This window comes from Perissodus microlepis, chromosome 7 (assembly GCF_051167445.1).
Source record: "Perissodus microlepis isolate ML-2025 ecotype Zambia chromosome 7, ASM5116744v1, whole genome shotgun sequence".
Lineage (NCBI taxonomy): Eukaryota > Metazoa > Chordata > Actinopteri > Cichliformes > Cichlidae > Perissodus > Perissodus microlepis.
Genome location: NC_140467.1, coordinates 46,614,136 through 46,641,533, shown reverse-complemented (window position 1 = coordinate 46,641,533; position 27,398 = coordinate 46,614,136). Strand labels below are relative to the sequence as shown.

At 40.4% G+C, this 27,398-nt stretch overlaps 1 protein-coding gene across 1 annotated transcript in view; it reads left to right on the top strand.

Moving 5' to 3' along the window:
* The window catches only part of hcn1 (hyperpolarization activated cyclic nucleotide-gated potassium channel 1), a 72,012-nt gene that overhangs the window by 30,042 nt on the left and 14,572 nt on the right, over positions 1–27,398 (top strand). The window contains exons 3-6 of the mRNA XM_084935453.1: positions 546–707; positions 12,363–12,581; positions 17,619–17,765; positions 21,907–22,147. Coding sequence (XP_084791579.1) covers positions 546–707; positions 12,363–12,581; positions 17,619–17,765; positions 21,907–22,147 — 769 coding nt within the window. The remainder of the gene's footprint in view (positions 1–545; positions 708–12,362; positions 12,582–17,618; positions 17,766–21,906; positions 22,148–27,398) is intronic.

Sequence of the window (27,398 nt, the reverse complement as noted above, 5' to 3'; positions counted from 1 at the left end):
ATTGAAACGCACTTACGGGCTAATTATTCCAGAAGTTTGCACTTCCCCTCATCATTCACTTCACTTGCTCTGTGCTACCTACTCTAGCTCTATGTGTCTCCTCTACTGGTCAGGTTATTTTTTTTGGAAAGCAGCCGTGTTCAGTTATAAGCAGCTCAACATCTGTGAGTGCAGAGATACATGCGCACACACGCGTGCAGGCACACACAGACGCTGTGGCACCCAAACACTTTGGAGGACAGACAGGCACACTGTGCCCTCAGCTTCAAAGGCGACTTTGTACTTTTGTGAGCATTTTAAGTGTTTTTAATCTTTTTTTAATCTTTTTGTGTCCCTGAAATACCAGTGCATCCAACGTTTGAGACTCTTACAGATCTAAATCTGGGCCGCTGTGTCTGTGTTGCTTACTGAAGTTTATATTTCTTCATAATGCCGTGCTTGCATTTGGCTTACGAATGTCAGAATTTGAGTAAATGTTTTCGCACAACCAAGCAGATGCTGATGAGGTCTCTATCTCTCCTTTCTTCTGTCTTTCTCTTTGGCAGATTTTCCATATGACCTATGACCTGGCTAGTGCAGTGGTAAGAATATTTAATTTGATAGGTATGATGCTGCTTCTGTGTCACTGGGATGGCTGTCTGCAGTATCTGGTGCCTCTGCTCCAAGACTTCCCCCCTGACTGCTGGGTGTCCCTAAACGGTATGGTTGTAAGTATTACACACTTTTCTCTTTTGTTTGTTATTTTTGGATTTTTACTGTATAAAAGCTGTACAGCAGACTCGCTGTTTAACACCTGCCACATGTCAAGCCTATGGAAACGATCTCATTCCTATACAGCAGTTTTCTAAATCTTATTTTTTAATCAAAACCATAAATGAACAGATGTGATCAGATGCAGCCAGCTGTGAGGGGTTTGTTGAAAGGGCCTTTTCTCGTAGCACTGAAATGTGTCCACCTTGTTTTTCCCCGTTAAAATACACTTGCTACATCATGCTAATACCACACCTGTACATGGCCCACAAAAATAGATAGCACTCTGTTTTATTATGTATGTAAACAACATGAGGACAGAGACACAAATATATTTTTGCATATTTTTGTAGCACAGCTCTAGTTAGTCCTAAAATTATATTAGAGAGATTATAGAAATAAAGCAAAACATTGTTAAAAAAAATGGGCAGCAAAGCGAAACATTAGTCTTTTTTGACAGTGATTTGGCCTCTTTGGTATTTCTTTAAATTACCACCCATAGACTTTATAAACAGTCATGTGAAAAATAAAGTTTTCACAGTCCTGTGAAAACCTCAGCACACCTTTACTGCTTCAGTAGGTAAGTAAATGGCAGGAAATGCACTTGTTTAATTGACCTTCAGCAAGTGTGACCGCCTTTATAAAAAGTTTGTTGCTGGCCTGGAGCATTCAGCTGTGTGATAACACACGCCTCCCTCAGAGAAACAATCTGAAAAGTTACATCTCAAACTCCACAGGCCTCAGGTAGCATGGTAAAAGTTAAAGCTGGAAGAGTTGCCAGGAGGAAGCTTCTTGTCTCTAAAAAGAACACGGCAGTATGGCTTAGGTTTGCAAAGCTTCATCTTATCAAGACAAGGTGAAAGATGTTTGATAATGCACAGCGCCATATTTGTTGTAAAGCCAAACACAGCACATCAGCTCAAACACCTCATACCAACTGTCAGGCACGGTGGTGGAAGGGTGATGGGTTGGGCATGTTTTGCAGCTACAGGGTATCCTCCAGTCACTGAGTTGACTGTGAAGTCCTCTGTATACCAAAAGTATTCTAGAGTCAGATGTGATGCCATCTGTCCATGCAAAGCACCAACTACAACAGAATGGCTGAAAAAGAAAGGATTCAAGGTATTGCAATAGCTTGAAGTCTAGACTTCAAGCTATTGCAATACCAACCTTGAATAAGGTGTTTTTTTTAAGTCCACCCTCAAAACTCACCTGTTTAAAATTGCTTATGTTTAAAGGTTAAATTGCTTATGATAAAGGTTAAAAGCATGCAGAGGCATGCTTTTAACCTTTATCTGTTACTCTTATTATTGTGTATATTGTGTATTTGTTGTACAGTGTCCTTGGGTGCTCTGAAAGGTGCTATTTTTAAATAAAATGTATTATTATTATTATTATTAGTAGTAGTAGTAGTAGTAGTAGTATTAATCGTCAGCTGGTGGTCTTTTCACAATATCTCGTCATGTTATAGTTCCAAAATAGGTTCAAAGTGAAAGTTGCAGCAGTGGCATCTTTAATGTCACCTCAACATCATTGTTAGCCCTCCTAGTAATAGAAAGTTTCTCTTTGAGAATTAATATAACTATTATCCTATCACAATAACACAAAATATCTCATCTTAAGTGTCACTCAAACCCGCTTCCTCTTCCTTTTAAGTCTTATTAAGACCTATCCTACCCAGCTATTCAGCTTCAGATGAAAAGAGGAGCATTTCTGTATTTGTCAGACTAATGTCAGAGACAGGACAGGGACACTATATGTCATTGTAAGAGTCCTATGTGTTAAGATTACCATCCCACATATGAAATAGAAATTGGATGTACAAAACTAAATAACTTTTTTAGTAAATAACTAAAAAAGGTTGCTGGGGTTTTTTTTGTTTGTTTTTTTAAATATCCCCAGTAATACTTGTCACTGTATGTGGAAAATACTTTGTGTTCACTAACACGTGTTAAACATATTAGTTGTCATTGTTAAAAAACAAACGAATAAAAAAAGACACATGTATTTCATTTCTTCTTTGCAACGATCTGATCTGTATTTCTCACAGTCTGGTTATTGCCGTCATACTGCAACCAGTTTAAACCAGGGACAGGGAATACAGCAACCATGGTTGCTGTATTTGTTTATGTTGCATAAACAAATTTGTTTATGTTGCATAAACAAATACATGCAAACCTCAATGAACTGAAACAACGTCATTAAGGAGCATGGGCCAAATATCCTCCACAGCGATGCGAGAGACTAACAAAGCCATACGGAAACAATCACTTCAAGTTATTGCTGCTAAAAGTGCTTCTACAAGCTACAGAATAATGGGGTGCACCGAGATTTTCGCAGCAATGAAAGCTTTCCTTTTCACGACTGTAAAAATGTAGCATAATGTTACACATTACTTTGTGTATTACTGTTTTTTGTATTACTGATTGTGACTGTAAATGTAACAGTAGAGTGAGTGGCGATTGTAGAGTGTCTTGCGGCCGTAGGTGAAAATTCACAGGGGTCCGTTTTACATTTGAAAATACACGCTGACGTAATCTTTCTAGTTACGTGTATCAGTGTATGAAAAATGTAAGCCAGTGTGCCCCTGTGTACAGTAGACAGCTGGACAACTGGACAGTGTCAACACAGCTTATGTTTGATTTCTTTGGGGACTGTCTCCTCGTTTGGACTTTTTCTGTATCTTTCATCTTCCCTCTTCTCCTCTTGAGTTGAGGTCAAGCAGACTGTGCTTGCCCGTCTCGGACTGATGTGAGCGCGTGCGGACCTCCTGGGTAATGCTGATTGTAAATACTCCCCCGCGGAGCTCTTTTGCCGTCTCCTCTCCCTCTTTCTGTGACAAATATTTCTGTGCTGCACGAGCGCACGAACTGTTTAGAGGCATCATACCGGAGGTGCAAATGCCAGCTTTTATAAACGTCACAGCTCTCATCTTTACTTCGAGGCAACGAGTTGCCCAAGTGCGTTTGATACCAGCTAGCATGTGTTATTCATCCAAACAGACATTATCCATCTCTGTTCGCACCAAAGGAATTTGCACTGATGTAATTTCCCACAGAACTGTCACAATTCATCCTTGTTAATGGTAACTACGGGCGAACATCTCCTCAGTAACCCAGATTCTTAAACTTCCTTTTAAACAGCAACACTCTGGATTCATAATTACTTGTCGCTGTAAAACTTAATGATAAACATCTCCTTGCATGCACGCTGTGTGTTGCTGATCTTACTGAGAATAAAGCTGGTACATCCTCCTTCTCTATGCAAATCAATATCAAAGGGAGATGGTGTACAAGCCTAATTTGGTGCCCCCCGTGTGGCTATAGCTGCAGCCTGCAAAAATTGCCTCTAAAACAAATAAGGCATAAATCAGTGCTAGAAGCCTGTGGGTGAGCTGTTGTGACACGAAACCCTTTCTCCAAGCTGTATTCACTTGTATGTAGCTAAAACATTGCAAAGATGGCTTTGTATGTTTGTTTTACACTTTCTCTGATGGGTTAGCTACTTGCTGGTGAATTGACATATCCTAAACTCTCTCAAGCAGCTTTCTTGATATTTCCTCAGGAATAGATATCCAGGCTTCTTGATGCTCTTCTTTGGATATTAACTACCTTTTTGTTCTGTTCTCTGTTACGATGATCCCACACTGCTTCAGTAATGTGCCAGTCTGAGCTCTAGGGAGACCAATCCATTGTGTGTTTTCCCATCCTGATATGCTTTTATACTGTATCAGCACCGTGTTTGGGATCATTGTCTTTCTATAAATGAAGCCACTGTCAATCAGATGCTTTATGCATGATATTGCAAACAAGCTCAAAATCTGATGGTACTTTTCTGCATTAATTCCATCGCTTCCATCAGATCTCCAACACCACTGTTGTACCTCTCTCCTGACCTCCTCTTGCTGTCAGTCTCAGATGGCTTAACAAACAGAACAAATGGAAAAATCGCATGCACAAATACTCAGGGAAAAAGCAGTTTTGGAGACAATAGGTCTTCAAAGCGTGGAGACCTATTGTCGAAGAGCACTTTTAAAGAAACAAATTATAAAGAAATAAAGGGGTCGTCTGACTTCTGCACAGTACTGTATATTATTTACAAATATTCATACAAATTTGCAAATCTAGTTTGGGTCATCAAATATGTATTTGTCTGTAAGTAATGAGGGCAATTTTTTATCCCGCTGAGCCGCTTACAGCTGAACCAAATTCATCTTGCCCTTTAAAAAAACATTAAGGAGCATATGAGTTCATCAGTGAGTGCCAGTATTATGTTTGCTTTTACATTTAACCAAAAGCAGGCGTCCTGCACATGATAATTGTTACTATTTGTCAAATTTCTATCTAAACGACAAGGCTAAGAATGCTGAAATCTTAGAAGGGAAGGCTATGCACACTCCAATGACAGAAAGCCACAAAGAACGTGAAACTATGGAAGTATATTTGGATTTAAGTTCAAAATTCATAATTTTCTGGATAGCTTTAAGATTTTTTTCTTCTTCGTTTTATGAGGGGGCAATCCTAAAATAACTCACAAAGAATAACCATGAGGCATTTTAGAGGTAAAATCTGTTTAAGCCAGTGGTACTGTAGATATCTGCACATGAGCAGCTAGCATAGTGTTACTGATGGTGATGTGGCAGAATGGGCAATTTGTGGAATCTCTTCCCTGTGGGTCTGTGCAGAAGTGCAGGCCTGTGCACTGACTGCTGTCTGGCAAATCCAAAGTGATAAGGCCAGCTCGCATATGGGATTCCTCTTCTCACACCATCGCAATGCATTAGCATTCACAAGTTGAAAATCAGGATAAGGTATCTTTTCCTCAGTTTGCTGTGTTTGCTGCAGGTATAAATAAACAATACAGTTAAACGTTGTCATCAAGAGGTTTGTCTTTGTCTCTGTCCAAAAAAGGAGAGCTTTAAAGCCATATATTGCATCATATTTTTTTCTGTTGTTGGCTCCGTACTTTCAGTCTCCAGCTGTGAGTAGAAGAGTGAGGGCAACAAGGGCTGCAGATACTGCTGAGTGGTGCAGTGCACAGTCTAGGCCTGTTATCTTCCTGACTAATGGTCTGAGAGTAGCTTCTTACTCTTTAGAGGCTGCATTTACTTAATCACCAAACAAGATAATGCTGCTGTCACTATGTTGGCTCATGTTGGAAGGTGGTGGGCTGTGGTATTGGATAGGCTGTTGTACAGCTTAAAGATGCATGTGTTGGAGCATTTGTGAGTGTATGTGCGTGCCTACTGTTCCTGGCCAAGCTCATATCAAGAGACAGACAGCAGTAGCCCTGCTGAGGGCTCCTGTCTCAGAGAGAGCTAGAGGCCAAAAGACAGGTGGATATACTGTAGGTAGACACAAGGGGGAAAAAGGGAAAAAAGGACAGAAACGCCCGGCTAACCATGCACAACTGCCCTTCAGTATCAGTCACCCTTCCTGGCTCCTTTTATCCATGGACCACCCACTTCATTTCCTTCCATTTCTTCCCAATCTCCCTGAATGAGTCACTTTCAAAAGGCGGGCTCAGTCCTGAATTTATGAATTAATCAGACGTTTCACCCTCTTCCCTTCTTTCACATCACACTTCCCCTCAACATACACATGGGGCTTATGGAAGGAAAATGCAAGACCGCTTCAGTCCCTATGCGAACAGCTTGTTTTTGGATTATTTTTTGGCTCATTTTTTGTTAGCTGAAAGAATTGTGTGGTATTTGTCAACTGATACAGTAGGATGGTTTAATCAAGCTTGTGTGCGGGTATTTGGACCACAGCTGCTGAGCTTTCAGAGGCTGTTGTGGGATCTTAAAAAATAAAGTTCTGTTGTGAGGAGAGCCTTGTGAGAAGACAAAGAAAAATCACCGTACCTCATTCATCGTAAAATTTGGGTGGAAAATCACAAAAGCAAACATTTATAAATGGGAACTGTCTTGATAATTGGTTAATAGTTCCCATTTTAAGCAAGAATGCCAAATATTGCCAAGTTTCAGATATCCAAATGCTTTTTTGTCTGTTAACCTCTGAGAAGACTTCTGCCACGAAAATGTTAAAAAAGAAAGAAGGAAAGAAATGGCACGTGTACCACTGCCAGTCAGTAAAGTTGCTCTTTAGATCCATGATTGTCCAGAATTGATCTTTGACCTATTAGATATAATAATCTGCTGCCTCTTCTTTCAGCTGCTGCCTCTAGGGGTCGCCACAGCAGACCCTCTCAGCTTATCACTTCATAATTTCATACTATTTGACTGTTATATAGAATATGGTCATGAATAGCATTTGAATTGTGGCTTCATGGTTAAAAACATGTTTTGTCTTGCCACAGTGACCTTGGCCCTTGACTAACACATGTCTGATTGGTTGAGCTGAAGTTAAAGTTTGCCAAAATGCCAAAATATAAGGAAATTCCCTCAAACCTTTGAAGTGATTGTGCATTTACAAGAAAGGAGCAAACAGAGTTACACACAGATGAATCTGAAGATATGCCTCGGGCCACATTACTGGTGCCAGTGCATAAAAAAACTTCTGTAGAGAGATGAAGTCCATTAGTACTGCTACAGGTGATGAACATAAAAGCTCACGAGACAATGACAACACAACGCACACAGTGAGATACATCACTGGGCGCGCTTTTTTTGGTGTCGATGCAAGCCTGCACATCCCTTTACTCTGTCATCTGTGTTTAAAGGCCGCCGTGCCTTCTGTGCGCTCCCAGGGAGAACAGCTTGCAGTTTGATTATGCAATTGAAAAATGAATATTGCGCATTGCTTTTTTTTTTTTTTCCATTCAAGGACTGTTTGTTGGGTTTAGGGAGTTAATCAGTGATTAAATTAATCAGTTGAGGCAAATTTGCTCATTCACTTATTTTCTCTGCAGACACTCACAAGCGCAAACAAAAAAATAAAATGTTAAATAAAACGAAAACATATTTACAGGGCAACCAGATCTTGCTACACACTCTATTGAGTATAATTTGTGCTGCAGTGAAACTAAGTATCAGTGCAAATCTTTGGGAGTCCAGATGAAAAATAAGTTTAATTGCTGTCATTTGTCCTCGGACTGTTCTCTTTTTTCGCGAAATTGTGTTCTTTGCAGCAAGGCATTACATCCTGTTAGTCTCATAGTTTGTCAGTATCAACAACAACCAAAGCCTCTGGGTCGCACTGAACACGAGGATAATGGTGAATCATCAGCCGCCTTCCTGGTCACGTAGCCAGTTTCATCTTGAGAGAGAGGACTGTTGATTCTGTGACTAATTAATTAAAATGCAAGCAAGTGGTTAAAATGCACGAGCGCGCTGTCAAAACGACGAGCACAGTTAAATTATAGATACTTTGAAGTTGCTGGTGCTTAAACAATAGTGCGGAATTGGGATCGCTTTAATGTGTGTGGTAATGAAGTCTGAACCTGCGCTGCTGTTCTTACGGGGCTGCTGAAAGATGAATATGCAGTGTCTGATGTGTTTTCCTGCTAAAAAACAGAGCTTAATTATATTTAGAATAATGTTAGAGGAAGGGAATACATTTGTTGTTTTGGCAAAATCTATATCAAGGGGGCTGTACATTGTGAACTATAGGAAAGCAACTAGAAACTGCTTTTTCTGCACTGAGAGTGAAATGACTCACTCTTCCCAAAGGAAGAGCTGTACAGAACCAGCCCTGGAGATTTCTAGTTCTCATCACTCTTTATGCATTAGATAAAAGTGTGCATGTATCTGTCCTTTTGTGACCAACCTAATCAGACAAAAAAATGGGTGCTGAGCATGAGTGCCTGCTGTAATCATAGCGCACTGCCCCAGAGCTGTGAGTCACATGCCGTGATGGCAGTCAAAATGCAAATTTAAGCAATCACACTGAGGAACAGCAGTGAGTGAAGAACAGCGAAGTGAAAAGCGGTGATGCTGTTGGTTTTGTTATGTTCGATAAAAAGCTCCTGTAAAGTCCACTTTGCAGACATCATTACCACAGTATCAGTTCAGTGAGACAGCTCATGTTTGATATTATTTATCATCAGAACATAATAGAGTTTGGCGTCTGGGATCCGAGCTCATCACTTCCCGTAAATATGTCACGTATAGAAACGGGGGGGAGCTTACAAGGTGGTTGCTGGGATGCTGGGGGAATGGAGGGGTTGAGACAGCAGACAGTGATGCAGGGCTGCAGCAGCACTGACGTGTCAGAGGGAGAGATGGGAAATTTTGCAGCTTAGATAGACCAGCAAATTGGCAGGTTGTGTTTGGTGTATGACACGAGGAGAACGAGGAGTGTGTATGACGCAGTTCGGCTAAAGCCTGACTGCCTGAACTAACTTGTGGGCTTTGCTCCATTTGTTAGGAGAGAATTTTCTCTCTGTCTCTGCCTGGTAAAGCCGCCTTTGGATATTTTGCTTCTGTGTCTCCCAGATGTCAAATCGTAACAATGGGCAGCTGGAAACGATCATGATGATCAGTTCCACATTTGGAGGACTCGCAATAATCCTTCATAACAAGCTCCATAACCTGCAGTGCCCCAAGCACGCAGCTATTATCCCCACTGCTTTAATGTTACAGTGAAATGTCAACTCAGAACTGAGCTACTTCTGAACAATTCAGTCTCTATCAGTCTGTTTAAGATAAAGAAAGAGTGAAAATTTGGCTTAAGGAATCATGTGAGCCATGCTTAAACACGGCTATTTTTTTTTTTTTTATTAAAGATTCACTGACACTGCACTGTCAGAGCCAACTTACCAATGTTATCAGTATATTCCACAAAGCAGCTGTGGAATAAATATAATGCCACGTTTGACTGCCTGAGTTATTTGCTCATTATTATATGTCTTTGGACAAGGGAGAAGGAAATATTCGCAGATATTATACCTCGTGATATAATAAATGTGAGCTCAGCTGGTCAGTTTGCCTCATATGAAGAAACATCTTTATTCATTTTACAAATTGTCTACAGGTCATTCATGATTGTTTGACTCCTAATTAATTGTGCGTTACAAGTGATAGACCACTGTTTCAATCTGATTAGGTAGGCGGATTAATGTAAGCAAGAGGATGATAAAGCTAATTCTGCTATTTTGGAGAGGTTTATGTACAAACATTGATGGGAAATAAGGATGGACAGCGAAGTTGAACAGACAGAAACTGTGAGGTTAGTCCCCAGGCCCTTAATGCCCAAAGCACTGCAGAGATTTCTTTGTTGGAGCAGTTTACTTGTGCGACAGATTCATGCAGACAAAAACAGCAAAAGGTGCAGTGAGTCATTTCGGACTTTGTGATATCATCTGGCAAAACCATGCCTCTGTTTTTCCATGCATACAAATATGTCAACACAAACACAGCCCGTCGTTGCTGAATAAACACTCACCCACCATGTGAAATATACACGTGTGAAAGAACATCTAGGACCCAAACTGCATTAGTTCCAGGTATATGGTTGGGTGACTTTGTTCTCTGTGTGGAAATACATTATTGTGTGTATGTGTTGTGTGCTACAGTGGACGGGTGCTTGTGCTGAAATGCTAGCTGCAGATATTTCCAGTACAATGAAAGCCACGATCCCTGTCATGGACTGCTGACCTGCCACAGCTTTCGCAGCTGGGATGGGCACCAGCTTCCTACATCCCTAAGTGGGATAAGGAGTTAAGTGGATGGATGGATGAATGGATGGATAGAATATTTGAACCTAAAGGTAATATTTCAATGGTTTAACACACACACACACACACACACACACACACACACACACACACACACACACACACACCATATTTTATTGATTATCCTGTTGAGTATCATGTTATAAAAATTGAACACACTGTAATTTATAACAAATCCTGTAATCAGTTCTGGAAGAAACAACTAATCTGTGTTGACATAAGAACTGATGAGTCATCCAGGGCTAATGATTTGCTATAAATGTGCATCTGTCATCAAATTCAAGTGGGATTCACTAATTCCCACTTGAATAACTGAGTGGACTCAAGCAGATCAGGCAATGGCATGGCAAAGGGGACAAAATGGGCATGATGGCATGTGACACATGGATCTGAGGCAAATGGGGAAAAAAATAGACTATCTAAGTTTCCTATTTCTATCACTAGCTGTTCTGCTGTGTGTGATAGGTATTCTGCATGGAGTGCTTCCTCAGCACTTCATCTTTGCAGGAGGTGAAGCTTTTCGGGGTGTCAGCAAAATGTCTGTGAGCACAAGCTTTGTACCAGGGAGTCTGTCACATTTGTCTCTAGATAGTGGATTACTGAGTTTCACAGACATACAGTAACTGCAATGGGCTCGCTTAGTTGCCCACTAGAGATTTTGCACATCTCCAGAGGGAAAAGGCATACTTTCACATTAGACATGCTGAGACTAAAAAAAAAGCAGGAAAAACAGAAATGAGGGAAATCTGAAATGCAAATGAAAGGCCTTTCAAGCCATGTCCTTGCATTGTGCTACTACCTGATAATGTGGATTACTAAAATTTAAGAGGTTCTGCATAAATCTCTGTTGAAAGCGACTCCTGATAAGATTTCATACTAAAAAAAAAGGACTTTTAAAAGAAATAGTCAGTGACTATCCTAAGACTGCCAGTTAGGTTGGCTCTTTATTTACAAGTTTTAAAGAAAGAAAGAAAGCACTCAATTAATCAGTCAATCAATAGCTGATGTCCATCTTTTGCTCTTCATATAGACTGGTTACCTGCATGATATTAAAGCATATTTTCTAAAACTAATGATGACCATTTAAAGTTCTGCTTCCATGCATTTAAACTTTTATCACCAGTCTTCATCCACCAAGCAAGTTCTTTTCAAACTACTTAGTCTGAATTATGTGGCTCCTCAAAAACCCTTCTGGACACATTATCGGATAACAGTGGACCCATGAACCCAAGCTGCACTATATGGACAAAAATACTGAGCCAAATCTCTTAATCTTTGACTTCAGGTGTTTTTACTCCTATTGCCATGGGGGTATAAAATCAAGTAGATTCAGTGCGGTCTGCCGTCACATTTGTGAAGGAATGAGTCATTTAAAGAGGTCACTGAATTTGGGTGAGGTACTGCAAACAGGATGCCACCATCGCAGCAAGTCAGTTTGTGAAATTTCTTCCCGTGTAGATATTCCACAGCCAACTGCACGTGGCATTTCTGCAAAGTGGAAGTGTTTAGAAACCACAGCAGGGTTAATCCTCTGGCATTAACATCAGCACAAAAGTGCACCAGGAGCTTCATGAGAAGCATTTCTATGGCAGGGCAGCTCCTTTGGGTGTAAAGTGTAAGCGACCCAGTACTTTTGTCCGTATAGTCTGGATACTGGATACATAGTTTAGAAGCTGTTTTTTTGAACCTTTGCAAACCTGAACCGCTTCTCACCCTTTGATAACCTGTAAAATGAATAAAGTAGATGCAAACAGAGAGAGAAGGTAAAAAGGTAGAAAGTTCATTCATTCTGTAAACCCATAAGGTTCAGAAGCATGAAGATTATGTTGGCTGAGTGTTAGTGATCCATCAAAGGAAAGTCTGTTGTTCCATTTTTATCTGCTGCGGAGCCTTTCTTCCTTGTCTTGCTTGGCAGTAACTCCCCCCAAACCTCCTCTGTCTCTCCTTCCCTTTTTCTTCCCCTCTGGTTCTTTCAGAACGTTTCTTGGGGTAAGCAGTACTCCTATGCCCTCTTCAAAGCCATGAGCCACATGCTGTGCATCGGTTATGGTGCCCGGGCACCCGTCAGCATGTCTGACCTTTGGGTCACCATGCTGAGTATGATTGTAGGAGCCACGTGCTACGCTATGTTTGTTGGCCATGCTACAGCTCTAATCCAATCACTGGATTCCTCACGGAGGCAGTACCAAGAGAAGGTAAGAGTCCTGCAGTGGCACACACAATATTAAATTCCTGAGATTTAAAAGAACACTGGGTATGATACATGGTATGATGTATGCGTACACATCTTTAATGGTTTGTTGTTTTAAGGTAAGTTAAGCTAAGTACTACTGAGTATTAATGTGATTTTTTTCTTTTTTTGTGACTCTGTAAAGTCCTGCTCATTGGAGCTGGATTTAAATAAATTAGGCCTCAATTACACTGTGGACCAATAGGTTGAGCTCTCACAATATAAATATAAATATATCCGCAGCGATGACTAGGAAAGAGGATTTCCTACCTACCCCCAAGCAGATCTCTTAAGGTCAACAGGGTGATGAGGTCTATGACATAAGCAGCCACCTCACTGTCTGTATGCTGCCAGTGGACACATTTTATTTTTCCCTTTTCCTTCAGTTCCTATTACATCATTATATCTTTTTTTTTTTTTTTCACGTGGAGGATGATTATCCAGCATTTCAACTGAGCCACCATCTGTGATCCCGCTGTGGGGCCTGGGCAATTCCCAGAACACCCAGCCATGACTGATGCGCTTTGTGTTTGCACGCAAGAAGCAGAGTTTAACTCCCAAACTTTGCCTGTGCTTATGCTGCAGAACGCATTGTACATACCACACTGTTGGGCGTGGGGATTAGTCCTCTATGGTATGTCTTCATCCACAAACAAGTTTAGGATTAAAATAACTTAATCTTTAACTTACAGGATGATGTAAGAACAGTTACATCAGGTCACACTGATTTTGTAAGACACTCCTTTTCTTCCCAAAGGAAATAGTTTTTTTCAAATATGATATAAAGACAGTGAGTCAGCTGAAATGCGATTAACAGAAAGCGCTAATTATCTTGTCTTAGTACATTCTTATTTACTATGACATGCTGTGTGTGTGAGAGCTGAAACAATTACTCAGAAATTAAGTCTTTAACAGTGTTTAATGCAGGGTTTATTCTTCAAGCCATTTTTCACCCAGTAATGGAGTCTAATTCCTGCATTTCAGTATATTTTTTATTTTAAGCATTTGCTACTTTTCCGTGTCAAGTGATATCAGAAGTGGCAATAATTAAATAACTAAAGACAATAAATCTTCATATACAAGTTGTTCAGTTTGTTATTTAAGACAATTTTTCAGTATTTGTCTATAATTTCAGAAAAATTATTTAGATATTATTTAAATAGAAAGCAATTAAACAGATTAATTTAGAATATAAGAAATAAAAATGATGTTTTCCCTTTAAGTTTTCATCATTTTTTAAAATTATATTATGAAAATGGGTTATAATGGGTCAGGAAGTTAAAATTATTACTACCAATTACTTTGATTCCCCCCCCCCCCCCCATGTAATTATTCATCTTTTAATAATCTATAAAAAATTTCATGTGGTTTAACAGCACAGTTTTTGAGTCCCTGAATTCAATGAATGTTGATCATATCCATCCACTAAGCGAGCCAGCAGCTTGCATCCCCGTTGAGTTTATCAGAACATATCCACACAAACGCACACACAGAGGCACGACTGGACAGAGGTACAAAGCACACATTATTTATCCTTCCAGAGATGTAGCCATAATTCTTATCAGAGCATTGGTAAAGTCACCTTGGCTATTACAGGACGTGCTAAAATACCACTTCGTTAATTTACACCTTGCTTATAAAATCATTTAGCCATTGTCGGTTTATTCAAGTGTGATGGCCCGACCTTGCCAGCTGTCCTCATGGTCAGTCCAATCTAGGGGAACATCCCCCTTTGGTGCGTTTTGGCACCACATTGCAATCTTACATGTCACCTAAAACTTGAAATTAAAACTGCAGTTTCTATTGTCTTTGCAAAAGTGTTATCACAAATCCGCACAAATTAGTAAAATGCACATTTATCATTATTGATACAAAAGTGTTGTTTGACACATAAATCAGATCAGATGAAACTAACAGATTCGAAGAACAAGACAGCAAATAAAAGGGCTATAATAAAAAAAATTTATGGAATGCTGACTGATCATTAATATGCAGATATAATTATGAATTATATTCACAGCATAGCAAAAAAAAATTAAAAAATCATGACGGCAGGTTGCCCTCAGCAAACAAGCGAGCCGTGCCAAGTCACTGTCTGAATTAGTGGCACATCTCCAGCTCAGTTGCTCCAAAGCAGATGTACATCACACACTATTTTTAATCTACATCCCTTTCTGTCCCTCTAACGTCACCCCAGGAATCGAACTGACAACTTCGGGGCCGCGAATGCCATGTTCATGGTAACAGAGCTCCAGTGTGGAGCCAGGTTCAGCAGGGGCTGATTTGCTGCATGGCTGTGCATATCAGTGGAGCAGGCTGCAGAGCAGCAGGGATGGGTTCAGGGTGCTGAGCCTCTAGCCATTACATCTATCACTGCCACAGCTGGGGGGTTGGAAACATGGATGTAGAGATGGATGGGGATGCGAGGTTATAAGTTATCTGAGGCCGGAGGATGTTTATGACAAGAACATGATGAGCAGTAAGTAAGAAAGTAAAGTGATTGTTGTCGATAGGTTCTACTTAATTTCCAAAAACTCAAAAACTAATTTTGTCCAGACTAGGAGAAAAGAAAAACAGACCAAGCAAAAGCTATAGAGAAGAGAGGAAACAGAAATAGTGGGAGGAGAGGGAAGGAAATGAGGGTTTAAAGTATGTATGATATAGAGACATGTCTGCTGTGAAGCCCTGGTGCTGCCACAGTGCAGCTGAGTTGCTCTTTAAGATATGTCCAAGATGTCCCACATTTCATATTTCGGTCTGAGGTTCAATGCAAAGCTAATGTAACTACCTCCCTCCTCTGAAATATTGCAAAGATAATTAAATAGTTTTAAAACAAGTTTCTGCAACATAAATGATTCTGTAAAGGAATACTGTGACCGTGCACCCATCACATATCAAACACAGCGTCTTGCAATTACATTTATGTCACGCAAGCACTACAAATGGGGTTGTATTTGAATGCATCGTCCTCTGCGTGACACAGACGGGTATCAGATCAATTCCTGCTTAATAAAAGAAGCGTTGAGCACACACAAAGTGGATGAAGCATTTCAAGTCTTTGCACTAATTGCCTGCCCTCTTTAAACTGTCCTTCACGTCTTAGAACACATTCTGCAACAGAGGAGGTTTCATCATTTTACATAATGCTGCTAAACATATATTTATGGGTGATGTTTAACTTTGCAAATTGCAGTGCGCCTGGGTTAAATTAGATCCACAGGAATGCCCCAGGAGTGCCATCAGCCAGGAAAGAAGTGGGTTCTGCCAAGTGGCACATCCCAGTGTGGGTGTTAGTCTGACTGGGCCCTGACTATTTCTAGAGAGAGAGAGCGAGTGAGAGAGAGAGAGGGGGGGATAAAGAGAGAAATGGATGAGGTGGGATAATGAGGAATGTAGTCAGCATTTATCTAAATTGCTCTTTTAGAAAGTAATTAACCAATAAAATTACACATCTGAATTAATATGAGAATGGAAATTAGTCATAATGAAAAGATAATGTGACGTTAAAGCTGAAGGCCCCATATCGAGCCTAAAATGTGCCCCCATTGCCTTACTCTGTGCCCCACCCTGACCACCCGAGTCGAAACGGACTGGTTGAGCCCCTGCAGACACCTTCTGACTTCGGCTGTGTGAACTCAAAATAAATCAATTTCCCGCAAACAAAGCTCTGGTCCCTTATCACCTTTCTGCAGCCGGGTGAGAAATCAATGAGGGAGGCACTGGGACTCGAGTGGCTCCTCTCGCTAACAAATATCGTTTTATGGGGCTGCCTGCGTCACATTGGTCAAAGCCTCTCAAACTGAAATGTCCTACCAGCCTCGCAGCTGCTGCTGGCTTTCACCTACAGTACTGCTCTATTGTCTTTGTTGAGGTTCATTTTCAGGTGTTGGGCTTTGGCCGTGCTCGCCGACTACTCAAAATAAATGAGCCAAAGTTTTTTCTGTGTTCCTGTAGGTCAGTACTTGCCTGCAGGATAATGCAGCTGGACGTTACACTCCTGCTAATTTTTAGTTAATTACTGGAAACAGGATGTAGAAACGGGATCTTATATCTTAGTTAGCCAGAAAAACAGAGATGGCAAGTGTACAGACTCCCTCCTCGCTCCTTTTTAATGTCACACCATTATACTTTTTTTAAAAAAGAAATTCTACTTTTTACAATTCATAGCATCTCAAAAGGATTTATTCACTGTATGTCCAGCTAAATCTAAGGACTTGAAATATATTCTTATTTGTCAGAACTGTATTTAAAGTGCAGACAGTTCTCTTCTCAGTTATTAAACAACCCAAAAACCAATGCAAATTATTTGAAAATTATTATTTTAACATTATTTGCATATTAATGTGATAGTAGGTGAAAATTAAGTTGATTGTAATGATGAAACGTGAGCAGTTTAAAGTGCTCAAAAATGACATTTTAATGTAAACAAGAAAAAACAAAGACAGGAAAGGAAAGAGGATAGCAATAAATCACAACACCTGTCACCTCAAGATGCTCTATATTATAAGGTAAAGACCCTATGATAATATATAATGCGGTCAAAAGGAGAATTCTTCTTTGAAAATTACCCAATATCCTCTTATGCTCCTGGATACTAGGTATGCCTCGCTTGTTCACATTGCAGCATAGCTCGGTTGCCTATTAGCACTGGGCTTCCTGCATCGGTGAGATAATCTGCTGCTACCTTGGTCTGACATAGCCCCGGGCCTGTACTCGTTCCTACTTTCTTCACCACCTGCCTCTCTTGTTCTGCCTCTCCCTCCCCACACGCAGAACCAGGACATGGCACTGTGACTGTGTGAGAGCACGCCTTGTCCTCAATACAGAGACACAAATATGCACTCTGTGTAGACCACATTTTTGTTGCTTTGCTGTTTATTAAAGGTGCGATTTCCAAATAAATATAAAACTCGAGACTTTACTGGGACTGCTTTAAGATATCTGATTTTTTTTTAACATGTTAAGCTGTTAAGTGATGACTGTTTTTCTTTGTCTCTTCTAGTATAAGCAAGTGGAGCAATACATGTCCTTCCACAAGCTTCCAGCAGACATGAGACAGAAAATCCATGACTACTATGAGCACCGCTACCAAGGGAAAATCTTTGATGAGGAAAACATCCTGAGTGAACTCAACGACCCCCTCAAAGAGGTGACACAACATTTTAGAAGCTCTGTTCTTGAGTAACATTTAGAAATCTGCAGATTTTTCCTTTCGAACGCTCTGATTTTATTTTTGGAACCTTAATAAAAATAAAAAAAATAGACACTGAAAGGTAGGTGTCACAATGTCTTAGTTTTGGAACATAAGTTAGATCTATTTTTCTTTTTTTCTGAACATAAGCAGTGAATCTTTATTTGGGTGCAGCACATTAAACTGAAACACCTGTCATCTCATCTTACAAGGTCAGGAAGAAAAAGAGCAAAACGGAGTCTCCCCAGGTGAAACTAGACTGGCTGAAAGTCAAAATAGGAAAACATTTCCTACAGAAGCACCTCCTGTGCCTCTCTTTCACTTGTGATAAACTCCAAGAGCTTGTGATTTACAGAGCTGTTAAACAACTGCCACAGAGGTAATGAGACAGAGCAATAAAGGTTACTGTGACGTCAAGCACCAGTTTTGGTCCTTGGACGACCTCCCCCATAAGCACATTACATGTGTAATTATGCAAAGGGATATTAGGGAGCAGCGGAGTAAGAAGTGAATGTAGGATAAATGTAGAGTAGGAATCCTGACCAGCTCTCATAAAGCCCCATTAAGTCACCTTGCAAAGTTATATGCTCAAGAGATGAATGCTACGGTGTGCAGAGTTGCTGCATAGTCCCAAGCACTTACAAGAAAGGTGCAGGGATTTAAAGGGACAGTAAAACACGGGCTTAGTTCAATATGTGCACTAAGCAAAGGTTAAATCCAGCTTAAACTGAGAGAGATCGATAATAGCAAACATGGTCACATCAGAGCAATTTCAGTAAGTCTTACATTTTGTTGTAATTTTATGTACAGTGTTAAAAAAATAGTTAGACCACCTGTTATACAATCAAGAAATAATACACATATATCTTAAAAAATATTAAAATATTTGAGAAATCTGCCAAAATTCACATTTTTATGCCCAGATTGAATACAGATTCTTCATCATCAAAAACCATGAAGCAATTATTTTGAACAAGGTTTATTTATTTAATTAATGAATTATTAATTGGTATAAACTGAATGAGTACCAGTCGAGTAAATTTAATTTAACCAGATTGAATAAATTGTTTTTAGCTTTGTTTGACAAAATTTAACATTTAATGTTGTACTATATAACAAACTACGTGGAAAATGTATATGTAATTAAATCTGGGAATTTTTTTTGTACATATTTAAACTTCTTTCTGTAATTAATCAGTTATAACATCGAATCACCAAAACTCATTTTCCTGTTCAGGAATGTAAGTAAATGACTGTAATTTGGCATCTCAAAAATAATAAAGGGCTTTACAATTTTTTTTAAATATGTTTTTGTGAAACATTATATATTACAATTTCAAATAAATAGCTGCATCTACTGGTTGATGAACCATTACAGAAGCTAACAAAATGATATGTGTGATTACTAGTACTGTTCATTTAAGGCACCCATGGCATATGCCTCAATCTAAGTGTCGGTCTAATAAATTTGATAATTACTGGAAATCTTTTAATATGAAAACCTAATTAGACACCAAAACTTGACTAAGCTTTATTACATTACAAGACAGTGTCCGTCTGATTCGTCATCTGCAATGTGGCAGCTTTGACTTAGTGTCAGCTGACTGCACTTCTGTTCTAATCAGTCTATCCAACAACTGAGGCGCCGTGGTTTCCCCCATGTCAGGTGTGCAGCCTGTTTCCTCTGTTTCTAAAAGTATGCTCTTTATTTGATCTCCCGTCACCAAAGTAGGTCACTTTACTGCTGGTAGAGTAATATAACCCTTTATTACTTTAATAGACACTTAAACAAATACCATGCTATAAGAAAAACAATAATTAAGTTTACCTACATCTTTATCACAATAATGACTAGGTCTGCTGGGCACCGCACAGTTTAAGCTGTTGTGCACCTCATCTGTGTGCATTTGTCAGAGCAACAGTACAATTATGTTTTCCTGTTCAGCTGTAATAAACCAGATGATTAAGTATTTTGTGGGAAGGAGCAAACTTCTCCCATAGATTTCCATTCCACTGAGTGCTCTGATGAACTGCTGAAGGCCACTACATTGGCATGCTTGGATGACGTAAAAACTGGTGAAATAATCAGAATGATTTAGTTTGATTAATCTCTTTCTGTGAGCTGTTTTTTAGCCGAAAGTACCTGAATGTCCCTTTCACTCAGGATCTTCTGACCAGCAGATTATAGTTCTTACTAAGTTTGGGGTTTTTTGTTTGTTTCTTTTTTCTCAGCATATTTTGAATAAATTTACAGTCTGAAAATAGAAAGGTCTAGTCATATCAACTATTGTCCTGTTTGTCATTGTGGTATGACCACTGCCTTCTTGTGTTTAAAATAGGGTATAGTATATTTTACCCAGAGTGAACAGCTCGGTAGGAGATTGGGTAAATTGCTGAGGTTAAATTTGGGGAGATAAAGAGCAACAATGTAGAGCTTTTCCACAGCTCATTTAACGAAAATCAATTAACGTGGCTGTAAACCTGACCATCATCAGTAAAGCCAGGACACTTTCAGACAGACTGAAACCTAAGTGGTTCTGATTGTATGGACAATCTGTGGGGTCCTGACTTAGAGGTCAATTTGGGAACTGAATTAGCTCCACTTCGCACCACTCAGGCTAGGTAAGAATGCCGAATCAGTTAAAGCATACTTATAACTGATTGTAGCAAGCCAGTTATCACAAGTCTGCAAAACAATTATGCTGCTACTGCTGCTGTAGGCTTAAACGATCTCCAGATTTTGTATGGACTTCACTTGGGTTACAAAACCAAAAGATGTATATCCTATGTAAGATGATTCCACCACTATATACATTTTTACATTTATGTCAGAATATTTCTACATCTGCAGAGCTTTTCCAAATATCCCTGCTGGTTTTAACTTATTCATTTGGTGAACTGTAAAGATCATCCTAAGACAGGCAATCCATCAACATATTGAGCAGTTTGTTGCCACGGGCAGACTTCGCTTTAAAGAAAAAAACGTGTTGCATTCAAGGACACTGCAACATCCAATAATTGATTGTGAGCTCCTAAAAACAGTATTACATTGATTATCTCTGGTAGCTGACAGCCTGATGTACAATGTAGACGAGCAAAGATGAACACAAAGGAAAACAAGGACAAAGTAACCTTGACAAAAAATAATATTAAAAGAAGAAAAAAAAACACGTTGTGATCAACGTTTTCCTAAGGTGACTTTCAGACTGTTGTAAAACAAGAATATCTGAAGCATGTATAGGGATTCAATACAGTTGAACTAGATGAAGTTTGAAGCTAATCGGCTAAAATATGCTAAACCAGAGTCCACACAGCCTAATAGCCAGACTGTTTTGCTGCTCTGTCTCTCCCCCCTGCTCCCTTCCTCGCCTCTGTCTCACTGCCTTTTATTCTCTGCCATATGACAAATCTTTAAATAGGCATAGCCAAATATTGTTTTCCCAGGAGGAATCCTGACTGTGCATGAAAAGTGCTTACTATCGTATTCATTAGTTCTGGTGCTTGATTGAGGTCGGAGCCGTGGCTTTACCTGACACCGGCTTCTGAAGCTTAGCTAACATATTTTTTGCCCTCGTGGAGCCAGCAAGCATTTCAGAGATTGGTTATCTTTCTGTTAATGTCCTGTTGTCAGTGGAGGAGAGTTATCCCTCATGTGGGGTCAACAACACATCGCTGCAGATGCCAAGTGCCCCAGCTTTCCATCTGCACAGCAACAGAGATGTGTGGGTAAACAGACAACAAGCTCCTAATCTGCTGCTGGGTCTGAGGGGACAGGATGGGCCAGAGAGATGGCCTGCAGCCGGCAGCAGAGGGCAAACTCATCAGGATATGAATTGCGTGCCAAAAAGTTTCTTCACAGGAGAAATGGAAAGTGCTTTAGGAGCATTAGGGATAAAGCAGAAATATGCATTCCAATTCATTTATGTTTGCGGATACTGTGAAGGCGGCAGAGATGAAAGATTTGAGGTGGTGTTCTGTGTCAGGCTGCCGAACTGAAGCTCATTTTTCACTTTTGGGTGGAAATAACTGAATTATTGATGGCATGATCTCATCTGTTAAATCAACACTTTTCTTTTTTCTTTTTCCCCCCCTCCACCAGGAAATTGTCAACTTCAACTGCCGCAAGCTTGTGGCCACCATGCCTCTGTTTGCCAATGCGGACCCCAACTTTGTGACGGGGATGCTGAGCAAGTTGAAGTTTGAAGTTTTCCAGCCCAACGATTACATTATCAGGGAAGGCACAGTGGGGAAAAAGATGTACTTTATTCAACATGGCGTTGCAAGTGTCATCACCAAGTTCAACAAAGAGATGAAGCTGACTGATGGATCCTATTTTGGAGGTAAGAAATGTAACTATAAACACTGGAAATTGAACTTCAGTTGCTTTTTTTTTCCTGGAGTATTTGCTTATTTTGATTTGTTTTCACATTAAAATCCAAATGTTAGCTACATATTCCACTGTGCTTCTTACATCAATGCACACTGTGTTCTTAGAGTTATACCATATATATGAGACTAGCCTGAGGCCTTTAATGCTTTTTGAAGTTAAGTTATTGTAAATGTAGATTCTCATTAACCACTGTTGGATGTTAGTCAGCTTTCGCTGTTACGTAACCTCTCATCTGGTTGCTGGAGTGGGCCAAGGCGTGGATCAGGCATCCCTTAGGACACACAGAGGTCCCTCCCCCATCCTCACACACACACACACACACACACACACACACACACACACACACACACACTTAGGCGCACATACATGAGCATGAACTCCTCTCACCCTATCTATATGTTCCCGCTGCATTCACTTGGCACGGTGTAAAACAAGGAGCAGTTTCCCAGTTCTGTCCTCTGCTGTGCTCTGCTTCTTCCCCTCTCTTTCTCTCGGCACGGTTCCCACTCCCCATCCAAAGCGTTCCAGATATCATTAATTTTTTAAATGTCAAATGCAATTTCATTGCACTTTGTTTACTCCGAACAAAATCCGCAGGCAGACATTGTCGTATCTCTGTGAAAGCAAAGCAAAGTTTCCTATTTTAGAGGTTCTTGCATATTTTATCTCCTGAGTTCATCCCCACTATGGAAGGAGGCTGACGAGTCTAAGAATACCTTCACTTTGGTGTGTCTGTTCCATGCAGTTCACGTCTCAGAGGCGAGCCATGGAACGAAGCGAATCAAAAAAAAAGAAAGAAAAGAAAGAAATGCATCGACTTTTTTTTCCTCCCCTTGCTTGTTCAAAACACAGGAGTACTGACATACACTCTTTCATCAGTTAGAAAAGATACCTGCTTCAGATATGTAGTTTCACATATGGGTGGCTTTAAACTCTGCATTAAGTAATGTAGTGATTTGCTTGAAGTGCATGTGTGTTGTATTCAGGCTTTGTATCCTCTGAGGCTGTAGCTCAGAGACATTTTGCTCAGTGACACAGAGCAAGCAGATCATGTTTATGAAACTAAGGTGAAATGTCAGGGTAACGCCTTTGGCCAACTAGGCTCTAATAAAAGGATGTTAATAGGATGTATTTTTTTTCTACACCCTAGAGCCTAGCGTTGTGCTACAGTCAGCACAAACACCAAAGAAAATATTAATTTTCAAAAAAGAAAAAACACTAATTGAAAATTAAGAAAACAAATTAGGAAGCTGGAAACAGATTGTGATTAGCATTTTTAATTAATGATAATGCTACATAGTTGTGTGAGTAACCATTTGAGCTTTCGCCTAAAGTACAATAGAAATAAGTAGCAAATAGCAAACTGTTCAGTCAGTATTAAGATGAAGCAGTTCTTATGAAGACTGACCTCGTACGATCATCAGATTGCCCACCCCCAAGTTTAGTTAGTATTTCAAAAAGATGGAGGGTTCACAGTGAACAATCAGCATCTAATATAAGCCTAATTATAAAAATGAAGATATAAATTAAGAACATACACTAACATTTAATGAGTCATGTAATAAATTAAATTAGGGATGCACTGTAAATTGTTCACCCAATAAAAAGGGGTGAACAGCCCCACCAGCGCTGCTGCCTTCTGCCCTGTTGGTATTTTTATTTCATATTTGTTTGGCATTAGCCTTGCGTTGGGAGCAGCTGGCTATGCCCGGCATCTCACTCTACCCCCTTTTCTCAGATGATTTGCACTCCCCTTACAACCAGGCCAGATCGTGGCCAGAATGAAAAATCAGCGAGGAGGACTGAGACAGCTTCAGAGATGGAGAGAGCGAGTTACAAAACTGAGCCCAGACACAGGAAACTATTACCATAGTAATGAGTAGGACATCTATGAGAACAGTAGGTCACAAAGCACCTCTGACAATGGTCAGTGACTCACCTGCATGCTAAAGAGATATCATAGTAATCACAGGTGAGCGTGGTGAATGAGCGTACACATTGGCGCCACACAGCTCTGTGAGGCCGAGGTACTAAAGAGACCACAGTGCAGGGACAATGACCGACAGGAGATTTAAATCCAGATTCGGCTTTAATGTCTTTAATGTCATATGAGACATTTCCACAGCACCAGCCGTAAGTAGAGACGAGGGAAGAAGAGCTCGTTGCCTCGAGTGTGTGACACAAAAAGTGGTGACAAATTATCCGCAATGCCCCAGGGTTCAACAGTGATGCTTTGTGACAAGGCAACAGACACGTGTCAAACCGCATCACTGGAAGTGTTAACAGGGCTCTACACACACACAAAAAACATACCTAGGAATGCCACGTGTGCACACTGAGGCTCCAGAAAATGGTATTAAACTTACAATTGTGCTGTGGGGGACTGAGGATGTTAATGGAGACAAAGTTTGTTCAGAAAAGACAGGCTCATGTGTGCCTAATGTCAAACAACATTTAAAAAACTATAGCAGCTTACACAATACTGTCAACATACTAGTATGGAAGTTTAGTATGAAGCCATGAGAAAAGAGAAAGAGAGATGGCAGATGAAAGCCAATCATAACTGATTTACATTGTGATGGAAAAGCTGAGAGGCAGAAAATGAAGAAGAAGAGGTCTGAAGCAGGTTATGGTTTCACATAGCACACTCTGGGTCCAGGTGTCTCCAGCTGACTCCACCCACCTGCTGCAGCGTAGAAATAGAAAATGCAGACAGCTAAGCAGTGTCTTATCTGAGTAACTGTGTTTCTGGCCTGCATCTTAGCATAGATAAGTCACAGAAACCCAGAGAAGCCAGCACTGTACATATGCATATGCACATATAATCAGAAACTCCCAAGTCCTCTTGCAGATGTTCCTAACTGTACTTAGACATATGTTAGACATATGATGCTAGGCCAAAAAAAGAGCGTTACCTTTATACTGGAGGAGAAGCTACAGGTAACTAGACTCAGTTCAATTAAAAAAAAGAGAGGAAAAAAAAAGCACAGAACCAACTTTTTTTTTTATTTTTGCCTGTCCCGTTTGGCTCTTTTGCCATCAGAATTATTGTCTAAAGGCGAAGAAAGATGCCCAACGGATTTACTTTACCAAATGGACCAACCCAGCCTTGCCGTAATGGTCGATTTGATTCACCTTTTATTGTTTATTTTATTTTATTTTCACTTGCTAAATATGGGACAGACTTGACTAGGGAAAAGAAAAGGGAGAACGAAAGAGGGAAAGAAAAACAGCGGGGAAGAGGGACGGGGATAAAGGGCAAAAAACAAAAACCAACAAAATAAGCAGACAAAAAATACATATATCAATCACCTGGATCACCTGTTGAGAAAGAAAAAAGAGAAAACAAGCAGAAGAAAAAAAAAAAAGAGCAACATAATAAACAACATCATTACGATGATCTATGGGAATATAACAGTAAATACTAAATATTAAACATTTTTGTGCAGCATGTAAGATCGACAGCACACAGTGTGCTTTGAGGTAGGAGCCAAAAAGGGTGTCGTTTGTGTGTGTGAGCACCCGTGTGTACACCTGTGAGCATGAGCGCACTTGTATTAAAAGGTTCCTTCATGTAATGATCTGTTAGAGGGTGTGGGGAGCCACAGCCCCGTCCTCCAGGGCATGAAGCAGGTATGGAGGAGATCAAGACTCCAGACATCCAGAGGCCCTCAGAACACAAGAGACCAAGGAAGACCAACAGAGGGGCAGCCGCGGAGCAGAAGCCAGGGGGGGTTGCAGTGACGTGCCCTTGAGCTCCGCCGGCAGCCAGCTGTGCCAGAGTGACAGAGCCCCAGGCCGAGAGGCCGAGGGCACCCCACCCCCGAAGTGGCCCGAGCGAGCCCCAGGCTCCAGGCCCCGACAAGCAGCCACCAAGGAGTGAGCCGGTGTGTACCTGGACGCCCATCCCCGGACACAAAGAACCACCAACGCACCGATGTCTGAGGGCGTCTGCCACTGGCAGGGGAAGTGGTGGGGGGAGATAGGCCTCCATACCTTGGAGGGCCTGAGATGTCCCAACATTTTTATGAGCTTTTGAATTTAGTGAAGACTCTATGATATCGTTCTCATTCAGTGCCATAGCAGGTCAAACTTTGGAGAGTATAAGTTATTTTCAGTTCGCCCACTCAGCTGATTAACTCACCTTTGTTTTTAACTGAGTCACTGGCTGCTACGTGTCAAGCTAGCACATTAGTCTCTAGATGTCTCCAGTTTACTGGTATACCAGAGCGTTTTCTTAAAGATAAACCAACCACTCTTTGTACTTCACTCTACTTGTGTTTGTTTATCCCCTTGAACATGACGCAGGTTTTTCTCTCTCTGTGTGTCTGCTTGCATTAGTGGATGTACCAGTGAAAGTGAATCTTTTTCCATTAAAACAGCACTAACACCTTATTCGCACGCACAGCTTGAGAGTGTTGCTCACACATCTTGCACTCTCTGTGCTCTATTTTCATGACAGCTCCTGGCAGAGCCCAGAAAGATCACACCATAACAAGTTAACATTTAACGATTTAATGAAGATGGAAGTCGTGCAGTGGACTGGACAAATGTGGGTGTGGGTTCAGCGGTGTTAAAGATTCAGAGAAAGAAAATTAAGGGAAGGATTGTTCACATTCAACTTCTGGATGAGCTCAGACACTGTATATGTCCGATTTTACAGTCATATACACTGTTAAGCACTGTAAGCTTCTTGGTGGGTACCAAAAGCATCGGGTTGACTTCCTACTTCCAAATGAAAATTTAACCAAATACCCTGTACTGTGTACTTTTGACCCACTAATAATTAGAGAAAATCTGAAATAAATTCAAAATTGTGCACCCAGTTCTTGTATTTCAAAGCATTAAAGATGTATGCAGTACAATCAAGCTACCTGGGAAAAAGAAATAAATAGAAGCCCCAGCACGACATTCATGCCCATGATACGAACTTGTACACTCTGACCTCAGCTGCACCTTTGAGCATTCACAGTGCCTTCTCAGATGTCCATATAGCCAATTTCATAGGCACTAATGGACCTCTGTATCAACAAAGATGTAGGCTTTTTGAACTGAGTGCTAATAACAAGCTCCCTCTCCTCTTAAGTTCAGAGGATGTGGCATCCATCTTTTCAAAAAAAGTATTTCAAATTTCACTTCATCTGATCACAGAACAGTTTTACACTTCGCCTCAGTTTTGGCCCAGGAAAGACAGCAGTGTG